Source organism: Cynara cardunculus (genome assembly GCF_001531365.2).
Source record: "Cynara cardunculus var. scolymus isolate 2C chromosome LG 11, CcrdV1, whole genome shotgun sequence".
In the NCBI taxonomy this organism is placed as follows: domain Eukaryota; kingdom Viridiplantae; phylum Streptophyta; class Magnoliopsida; order Asterales; family Asteraceae; genus Cynara; species Cynara cardunculus.
In genome coordinates, this window is record NC_037538.1 from 20159217 (window position 1) to 20169978 (window position 10762).

General features: G+C 32.5%; 1 protein-coding gene across 1 annotated transcript; it reads left to right on the forward strand.

The window, feature by feature from the left end:
- The first annotated feature begins 4572 nt into the window (after positions 1-4572).
- On the forward strand, positions 4573-10147 carry LOC112522241 (sulfite exporter TauE/SafE family protein 3-like). The gene is made up of 12 exons (XM_025131348.1): positions 4573-4743; positions 5338-5497; positions 6410-6610; positions 6705-6769; positions 7347-7374; positions 7477-7547; positions 7627-7713; positions 7796-7846; positions 7961-8182; positions 8642-8735; positions 9678-9818; positions 10062-10147. Exons 1-12 carry the CDS (start codon positions 4573-4575, stop codon positions 10145-10147), a joined length of 1377 nt encoding a protein of 458 aa, XP_024987116.1.
- Positions 10148-10762: the final 615 nt, after the last annotated feature.

Below are 10762 nucleotides of genomic sequence, written 5' to 3' on the forward strand. Positions count from 1 at the left end.
TTAAACTCTCTCATTTGATTGATTATGTCATTGAACATTTGTTTAATAACTGAACTGTCACATTTTTTAAAATTGGTTACCTACATCATTTTAACTCACCAAAGGGCCTTTGGCCTAGCGGTATCGTAGCTTTTGGCCTTCTAGGAGGTCAGAGGTTCAAACCTCACCATAGGTGAGAAGAGTGTGTGAGTTTATTTGTTGCATTTGCCGTATATAAATATTATATACTTCAAAAAAAATTAACTTAAAAAAAGTTACATTAACCAACAAATAAAAGCTTGATGATTTATTTTTATTTTTTTAAATTCAGAACCTTAATCAATCAATGTGTGAAAGTTAATGGTTTTTTCATTCAGAAAAATAGTTTATGGACTTGATCATTGAAAATAAAAAAGTTTAATGATTTTTTCGTTCAAAACAAAAAAAAATTATTGGATTTTTTAAAATTTTTCCGTTTTTAATATTTATATATTTGTATGTCATTGCTTGGTAACTACTTTTACATGATAGGAAATGTATCATCAATATTCGATATCTTTAAATGCTTACATTATAAAGTGTTCAAGTAAAATATCCAAAACAATTTGTAAATTATTGGATATGATTTATTAATATATAATATTTTAAAATTTAAGTTTATAATTTATTATATATATATATATATATATGTATAGAGAGAGAGAGAGTTATTATACAACCAATACAACTCAATCTCAATCGTCCATTTAATTTGATGAATATGTAATTTCATAGAAGTTTTGATTGTTTCATAATATAAAGTATTAATCATAATTAATGAACCTTATTCATCTTTCATAAATATTTAAATCATAATAAATGAACACTCGTCGTTTTTACAAATATTTCAATTTATTAATTAAATTGATTGTACAAATATAATGGGTTGCATTTGAAACAAACTCTCTCTCTTTCTATAAATGAAGGGAGAAAGCGAAAATATATTTCTATTTAATTGTTTTCATCAAATGTATTCCCAAAAAGACAAATTTAAAAAATATTACTTTGAAAAACATCTTTTCAGGAAGCGTATTTTCAAAAAACACATCAAATTTCACATTCGAACATACGGATCTTGATATAACTATTTACCAAAATAAAAATCATCACTCATCATTAATTATAATTGGGTACTCAATAATAGAAATTAAAAAACTATAAAAAAATAATGGAAATTCATTTAAATAATCATTTTTTAGGGTTGGTTCCACATCTTCGCTATTTTCTCTCCAAGTTTACTAAAATAGTCATAGGTCCGCAAAAAACGGACGTCCACAATTGCAGACCAAGCTAAAAGACAAAAAAATTTACACTTTTTATCCTTGTCCCAAAAAAAATTACATTCTTCACCTAGGTCTACATATTTTTTACATTTTTCACCCAAGTTCGTAAACAACTTTAAAATTGCAAACTTAGACCTATTTTTGATAAACCTTATAAAAAATGACTAAGAAGTGAAACCAACCGATAAAAATGACTATTTTAATTAATTTCTTAAAATATTTAATTTGAATGTGTAATTATGTTTATCAAATAACCAGAATTTCAAATAACTTATAATAAAAACTATATTTGTAGTTATATTGCTAAAAAGAAAAAAAATTAGTGGGTTATATTTTTTTAATCCATTTTGAAATAGCCACATGATGCGTCGTACCTAATGTTATTACAATTGTATGTGTTTTTAAATGAAGGTGCCTATATAAAGAGCGACGTAAGTAATCAAATGAGAACTCAATATAATGTGATAAGTGTCAGAATTTTAATTTTAAGGTATTGTTTTACATGATTTTTTTTATCTAATGTTAGCATTTAATGTATTAATTAATATTTGTTTTACAATATGTTTTTACTTCATATGTATTTAATTCATAATGTGAAACTTTTTTACGTAAAACAAACACGTTGTGAAACAAATATATTTTAATTAATATTCTAAATCTTAGTCTTAGATGAAAAAAAAAAATCATATAAAAAATCACAATTTTATGGATTCTCAAGAGAAGATCCTCTATATACACACACACAAAAAAACATATATATATATATATATACACGTATATATGCATATGTATATATGTGTGTGTATATATATATATATGTATATGTGTATATATGTGTGTGTGTATATTTATGGGACCGATTGGAACGGGTTTGAGACTGAGACTGGTGGTCTGGGACCGGTTATAATATTTCACCGAAAACAAGGCTCGGCCCGAGACCGGTATGGGATAGGTTAAGGGCTCGACCTAGGACCATCCTAACTTTTAATTTAAAATGTATTTTTAAGTATATTTTTAAATTTAATTTTAAATGTATTTAGTTCATTTAATTAAATATTTTAAAGTATTTGATTGACCAAATTCTTTATAACAAAAACTTATTCTTTTAGTATATTTGATTGACCAATTATAATAAAAACGTATTCGTTAGTGTATTTGATTGACAAAATTCTTCAAAAAATATTTTTTATATGTTAAAAATCAATTTTAAACAAATTAAAAAAAATAAGTGGGACCAATTTGAGCCCAGGCCCGGGACTGGGACCGGTTCTCATAACTGGGCCTCATACATTTTAACCGATCCTTCATATTGGGTCGGAACCGGGATCATTACGAGAGAACAATTTGGGATCGGGACTAAGACCGATTTGGACCCAGTCCAAGACCGATTTTTGGCCGCCTCTAGTTAGAGATGACCTTTTCAATTCTATCACATTTCACCTGATTCCAATAAACCAAACATTAATTAAGAGATTATTTATTAAATTATTTGGATTAAGTGTCCATATAAGTTAAGATAATTTTTTTTATATGCTGAATAAATAATTTGAGTGACATAAACTTAAATGATATGCATTTAAACATAAAAAATTCTGATTTTCTTTTTGAATGAAGATACATTTAAAAAAAATCCTCCATCTTGCTGTATTGCATGAATATACAACTAATAATAGTAACATAATATTGTAGACTTAGAAATATCAAGACTGGATACAAAATTAAACAGTAAACATTATAAAATAAATATAAAACCCACAACCCATATAACCTCTTACGAATGATCGTATGGGAATATGAGTTAAGATGAGAAACGTAAGATGTGATCTGGACTCCTTAATCACTTTTAATCGCAACAGAAATAAAGAAAAAAAATTTAACATAGATTTTTTCATTCATTCGCATCCAATCAAAAAACATTACCACCCCACTCTGTGAATTGGGTTTGATATGGGAATTGATTCGATTCATTTTGATGCATTTCATTAGTGTTGATCATTTCTTACCATTCTCACCATAACTTCCATTCTTACCGAAACTCATCCCACTATAACCTCTGGTGAGAATGAGAGTTCAGGTGAGAAGTATAAGAAGAGATCTTCGTCATTGGATGCATATTATAGGATGAGATACAACGAGATGAGACGTACCAAGATGCAACATATCAATCCCCGTATCAAATGCTATTCATGGGTGGGTTTGAAATTAAAAGTGATGAAAGATCCTAATCACTTCTTACACTCCTAACACGATCCTACACTTATATATATATATATATATATATATATATATATATGAAAACCACTCCAATTTGTAAAAACAGTAAAAACTACTCTCATCTGTCGTTAATTTTATGAAATTTTTTCATGAAATTGTTAATCTTGTGAAATTGAGTGGTTTTTATTTGAACCCACCCATATATATATATATATATATATATAGAATAGTTCAAACGAGAACATCTTCATTTACGAGAACGCGGGAACACCCTTTTACTATACACAATCACATGTGATACTATTATTCCATCGCATATGATACAATGTGATACTAATTCATTGACGTGAGCGATTTTCGATGCGATATTGGTTGCGGGCCAAGTCGCCCTTATACCATTAAGCTCCCTCACAAGTACTATCACATGTGATAAGAGTGTTGTTGATATGATACTATAATCCATCAAGACCATCATGTGATGCTAAATCATAGATGCAGACAATCTTTCGCGACACCTAGGTCGTAGAACACGTCGTCCGCACATCATAGGGTCCCCTCATGCATATTATCACACATGATATATATAGGTGTTCTCGCCTCTTGCGTTCTCGTAAAATGAAGATGTTCTCGTTTGAACATTCATCTATATATATATATATATATATATATATATATAATAGTTATATTGAATCACACCTTTAATTACTCCCTCTAGTTTTGAGTTTTAAAACACGAAATATACAGCACTGATATAAGTAGTGAGTTTTAGGGATCAAAACAAAAGAAACAATCAAAGTATAAGGACCAAAGGTGCAATTTATTTATTAATGTTTCGTACGTTCATGCAATTTATAAATATTTATCAAAGCCACTGCAACCGTCAACATGCAAACTTTATCAGCTTTCTCTCTCTACTTTTCTGGGTTGCAATCCGCATGAAATTGCAAGCAAGTGTGTGTGTATGTGAACTTCAATTTCTTGCCTAGATTATTAATTGTATAAAATGGCTAGAATTCAAGCTAATAAATGGTGTATCATGAAATTGGGGATGATGATGATGATGTTGAGCTTGGTGTTAGCTTCGTGGGAACAAAGCGTGATGACAGAAGTTTCTTCAGCAGCAGGAGATGGTGATGGTGTTGGTGATGAATTCGGGTCGGGTTACTTTTTAAAGATGGCTTACTACTTGTTTCAAACAAATGGATCGGGTTACGAGCATGTTTGGCCTGTAAGTTTTTGTAGCTCTTATTCATTTAATTTGTTAAACTTCATCAATTGCTGGTAAGTTTTAGCATCGAATTGCAAAATTTCACTTCCTAAGAGTATTGGTTTTATCAAACTGTTCATTTCCGTTGTCGATTTTGGCCATTTTCTTGTTTCCAAAGTGAGAAATTGAAATGTTTAAGGGAGAATATGATACGTTTTTGACCTCGAATTTTATCCCAATCTTGTGGATTGAGAATGTGTCTCTCTCACTCTCATTAGCGATCAAAGTTGCCCCTGTCTTGTTCTCCCCTGCAGATCAAGATCAACAACTTGGGTACACCCCAAAAGAACCACACCACTAACTATTGTAATACATCTGATAAACTAGTCATGTTTGGTAAAAAAAATAGTTGATAACAATGTAAAATGAACTAAAATGTTAGGGTTTTGGTCATTTACGATCAAAATTGAGGAGTCTTAATTGGAAAAAGGTGAAAAAAAGCTCAAATAAGCAATAGGCTGGCTTATGGCTTACCAAATCAACTGCTTATGCTTTCAAGAATGAACTGCTGATGATTTCAAGGATGAGAAGTTTAAGAAGAACGTTCATGTACAGGAAATGGAATTTGGGTGGAAAATTGTTGTGGGTAGCGTCGTTGGGTTCTGTGGAGCAGCATTTGGGAGTGTTGGCGGAGTTGGAGGTGGTGGTATATTTGTTCCCATGCTTACCCTTATTATCGGATTTGATCCTAAATCTGCAACTGCTATTTCCAAATGTAAGAGAACCATTGCTTCATACATTGATTTTATCTTTTTCACATGCGAGTTTAGCTTTTGTTTTCATGGCATTACAGCTATAGTTGACATACTGTGCCTTCATAAAATAGACTGTTTTCCCTTCCTTGCTGGAAAATTTACAAATAATCAAACACATATATATAGACTATGTTTGGCAAACCAGCTGATATAAGATGATCAAAAAGAACATGTTGAAAAGTTAATTGGAAAAATAAAACTGCCATAATTGGTAAAAGTAAATAAAACCCTTTTGGAGCTTGTTGGAATGTCACTTGAAGTAGCACTACAACAAAAACGGGTTTAGAGAACACAGAAAATGACTAAGTGTTCTAATAGACTACTTTATAGGACTTAATTAAGTTTATAGGACCCAACATTTGGGTCTCCTATCAAAATGTGTTGTAATAAGTTTATATGACATTTTTTGACGTTTAAAAAGTTTTTTAGGCCACTTTTTTAACCGAAAAGTGTCCTATTAGTGGGTTTATATATGGAACACTTAAAAAAGTGTATTATATAACAAGTGTCCTATAAAAAGACGTGTTTATAAAACACTTCTTAAAAAATCCTATAAAAAGGCTAATAAGACAAATTTTTTTCAAAAGTGTCCTAAAAAGTTTGTTAAAACGTCTAAAAGTGTCCTATAAAATTATTACAACACTTTTAGATAGGTCATACAAATGTTTGGTCGTATAAAGTTAAGTCACATAAAGTAATCTATTAAGACAATACTTTTGGCATCCTATAAACTCAATTTTGTTAGTTTTTCAAAAAACTAGCTTATAAGCTATGCTAACCAAATGGGACGATAATTAAATTTTTTGATGGAATGGAGCAAGTACTAAGTTTATGAACAAAAAAGATGGGTTGTTTATGATTATGTTTTGCAGGTATGATAATGGGGGCAGCAGGCTCAGCTGTTTACTACAATCTTATGCTAAGGCACCCAACACTTGATATGCCCATCATCGACTACGATTTGGCACTGCTTATCCAACCAATGCTAATGCTAGGAATTAGTATTGGAGTTACATTCAATGTCATTTTCTCTGATTGGATGGTCACAGTTTTGCTAATTGTTCTCTTCATAGGTATATCTTTCTGTTAATTTCTTCCTTTGATGCATGGTTGCTACTGATTAAATGACATTATTAATTTCATATATGAATCACAAACCTACTGCAGGCACCTCCACCAAAGCCTTCTGCAAAGGCGTTGAAACATGGAAAAAAGAAACGATAATGAAAAAGGTAATTAAGAGTCGGGGTTTACAGAATTTTGTCAACAAAATCTCCAAGGAATGCACCTTGATTTCCATTAGTTTTCTACAGAAGCCTTCAGTTTTGAATACTCACTACAACAAAATTAAGTTTATAGGACTCCTATAACCTTATTGTAAAACTTTTAGATAGGACACTTTATAATCTTAAGTCCTATAAAGCACTCTATTAGGATACTTAAACACTATAGGAGTCCTATAAAGTATAAACCCGATTTTGTTGTAGCGACTCTTAGAATCTTTTGATATTTAGAGGAGTTTTAGGTCCTTTGCAGCAGAACCAAAAAGCTTCTTGTAAACTCAAAAGTTTCTAGATCTAGATACTGTTGTACCTATCAAGAATCCTCCATGAAGGCAAATTAATCATTACCAAATAAGAAATCCAACAACGCGTTTCAAGAAGTTAACTGTGTCCAACTAGCATTCGGACTGTGGGTTCCATCGAATGCAAATTAATCATTATCATACTGAAAACTTGTTTAAAACAAACATATTAAACATAAATCACTTAATTTGTTGATATATGTTTGTTTATTTTATAATTTCAGGAGGCTACCAAACGCTTGAAGACCAATGGTGGGTACTCATCCTTTTTAATCCAGCTCCAAGAAGGACATCTTGATTACAATCTAGTTTTTTTTTTAGCTAATAGAACCAGTTTCATATCTATGCTGTCAGGAAGTGGTGCCGATATAGAATACAAACTTCTTCCTGGTGATGGGAATCCTGAAAAATCATTGGAACAAGAGGTGAGATCATTGCCTCATGTGAAGAACCCACTTCTATTTATTCTTCAGTTCTTAACATGCTTAATGCTAAAAATCTCAGATCACAATCTTTGAGAATGTTTATTGGGAGGAACTTGGGCTTCTTCTCCTTGTTTGGGTCTCCTTCCTTGTCCTGCAGATTGCAAAGGTTCTTAATTACTAGTTTTCTTGATATCATATGCAACAAGTCTTTCAGTTTCTCTTAACTTTGTCTATTGATTTGGTGACAGAATTATACCTTTACTTGTTCAATATGGTATTGGGTGCTGAATTTGCTGCAGGTATATATACCTACAAATCTCAACGTCTGTGCATCTAATGCAATTTTTTTGATCAAATCTTGAAACTATGATATGGGGAATCCACATTGACTTTGTTTTTTCTTGACCATAAAGATTCCTATTTCTTTTGGGGTATCCGGGTATGAGGCAGTTAGTCTGTACAAGGGATATAGAAAAATATCATCCAAGGGAGATTCAGGCACCAACCTTCGAGTAGGCCAATTGGTGTCGTATTGCTCTTGCGGCATTCTGGCTGGTCTAGTTGGTGGCCTACTTGGTTTAGGTGGAGGTTTCATCATGGGTCCACTCTTTTTGGAGCTTGGAGTTCCTCCACAGGTCTGTTTCTGTTTTACCATGCACTTTGAAATTCAATAGCTTTTCCATATTTAAAGGGTACATGCCACCTTTTGGAGCATCGGTCCCACGGGCATCATGGGGAGGTAAATCACTGCGAGTCACCAGTAAGTGGTGATGCCTGGGTTTTGGCAGTGTACAAATGGCATATACAAATGATGGCAAAAAAATCACAAGCCAGGGGTTTTCAAGGAAAAAGCCACTCTACTTTTAGGGAAAGAGATCAATTCTACTTACATCTTACCCCCAAGATCCGACCTCCAGATGGAACATATGGGTCCGTCCCATGATGCTGAAATAAAGGCATTGTCAATAGTCTATTTTGGTACCACTTGATAGCGTAGTTTTTCCCTCGGGAAGTGAATGACTTCCCTACGCAACCCTTTCAAAGCTGAGTAATATTTTATATGAGTCTCAATGTTCATCGATAAACTTCTGCAGGTTTCAAGTGCCACTGCGACCTTCGCTATGCTATTCTCGTCGTCTATGTCTGTTGTAGAGTATTACCTTCTGAGACGTTTCCCCGTTCCTTATGGTAACTACACCTTCCATTTTATCAAATAACTTTGCGATTGAAGTAGTGAATTAATGAATTTAGAATAAATAGTTCAATTGAGGATGAAAAAAGAGAATTCTTGGTTGAATTCTCCACATTATAGACCTAAATAAGGATAAACCAAATTTTATCGAGTCCAACCACTACTCATCATTTACTATTAGCTTATGGAGGACTCTCTTTTCATGTTTCATATTTTCGTGTGGGAAGGATTATGAAACTAAAAGGCTGTTTACTAAACAGTTACTGCCCCTTACTAGGTTACTAAACATTAACTGCCACTTACCGGGTAAGAGACACTTACCTGGTTTTATGATGGTGTTTATCAACAGCTTATGGTACCATTTAGCTGACCAAAAATCTTACTCAGGTAAGTGAGGATGGTGATGCTTACCGGTTCAGCACTTACTGATGTTGTCATAGATGATGGTATTTACCAACAATTTTATACGGTATGGTAAATGAGGGTGGTGACTCTTAACTGGGAAGTGCTTATGCAATAAGTGTTGATAAACGGGCCCCTAAAACTTCAGAAAAAACCAAATCAAACCAAACTAGTCCGGTAAATTCCACACTGAGTAGGGTGTAGGAGGGTAGAAGGCTGGGTTCTAATGATAACCCGGATACCGCTAGGCCGAAGGCCCTTTCTGACCTAGTGGAATTTAATATACGGAAGTGTTAAAGGTGCATCTGCTATGATCTGATATGTGCCATTGTAAGTTACGAAAAACCACTTGGATGTTGCAAAAAACAACTTGTTTGTTATTTTTTAATGAAACTATACTTTTTATAATTAATTTTTGTTTCATTCTATGTTATGCTAATTACTCTGTGGCCCACTTGAAAATTTTTCAGTATCCGCCTCTGAAATGGAGGTAGCACAGATAACCATCTCTTTAAATCTTGGTTGTACTTTCACAGCTTTGCACTTTCTTGTTGTGGCCACAATTGCTGCTTTCATCGGGCAACATGTCGTAAGAAAGCTGATTATCCTATTGGGACGGGCATCACTCATCATATTCATCCTCGCATTCACCATATTTGTTAGTGCAATCTTATTAGGTGAGTAGACAAGTTTGGATTGCCAATTTCACGTTTTTATTTTGCATGACACGAGAAGAAATGAATATAAAAACCCACAAATGTTACTTAAAATATGTTTCTACTTACATGACATGAGAAGAAATGAATATAAAAATCCACAAATGTTACTTAAAATATGTTTCTATTTACATGACATGAGAAGAAATGTTACTTAAAATATGTCACATTTTTATATCACACATCGATCTGTTTGTTTAACAGGTGGAGTTGGAATCTCAAACATGATCGGGAAAATTGAACAACAAGAATACATGGGCTTCGAGAACTTATGTATGTATGAGGTTTAAGACTACTTATGGTTCAAGTCCATAGCATGGTACGATGACTTGTATATCATGCGATAAAATATTTATACATCGTACGATGAAAGTTGTAGACGTGGTAATCGTATCGGAGAAATCCACATCCCATTACCGTTAATGGTTGGTATCTTGTGCAATAAGATTTGTAGATGGTCTTAAATCATATAATTGCAATTTGTATGATGATGTTCATTTTCAAACCATTTAAACCTATTTCTCAATCATCTTCTCCATGTGTAGGATTCAAGAAATCATGAGGGTAATGATTTTCTCAATGGTAGGATAATCCTTTTGAATCTCTCTCTAAAAAATTCCTAGTAGGGTGGGTTATGTATGTAGAGAAAAGTTCAATCACAAACTTAATTTTCAATGTGAACGTGAGGACTGATTTCAACTGTCCATTTTATTTGATCCAACAACTCGTATTGAATATAATTTTTAATTAAAATTATTAATTTTAGGTGATTAGAGGTAAAAAAGGCATTTGGGGCTGTTTGGTTTGCGGAATTTGATGGAATTGGAATGACAAATTCCTTTGACCAAATTCAATTCCTTTGTTTGGTTCATTTCTTGAAATGGATGAAATCCTTCAAATTCCAT

Excerpts from the sequence above, each read along its gene's own strand:
- LOC112522241 (XM_025131348.1), top strand. The coding sequence starts at position 4,573 with ATGATGTTGAGCTTGGTGTTAGCTTCGTGGGAACAAAGCGTGATGACA. Across the intron at positions 4,744-5,337 it reads GTTACGAGCATGTTTGGCCT|GAAATGGAATTTGGGTGGAA; the intron begins GTAAGTTTTTGT and ends GTTCATGTACAG. Across the intron at positions 7,375-7,476 it reads CAAACGCTTGAAGACCAATG|GAAGTGGTGCCGATATAGAA; the intron begins GTGGGTACTCAT and ends CTATGCTGTCAG.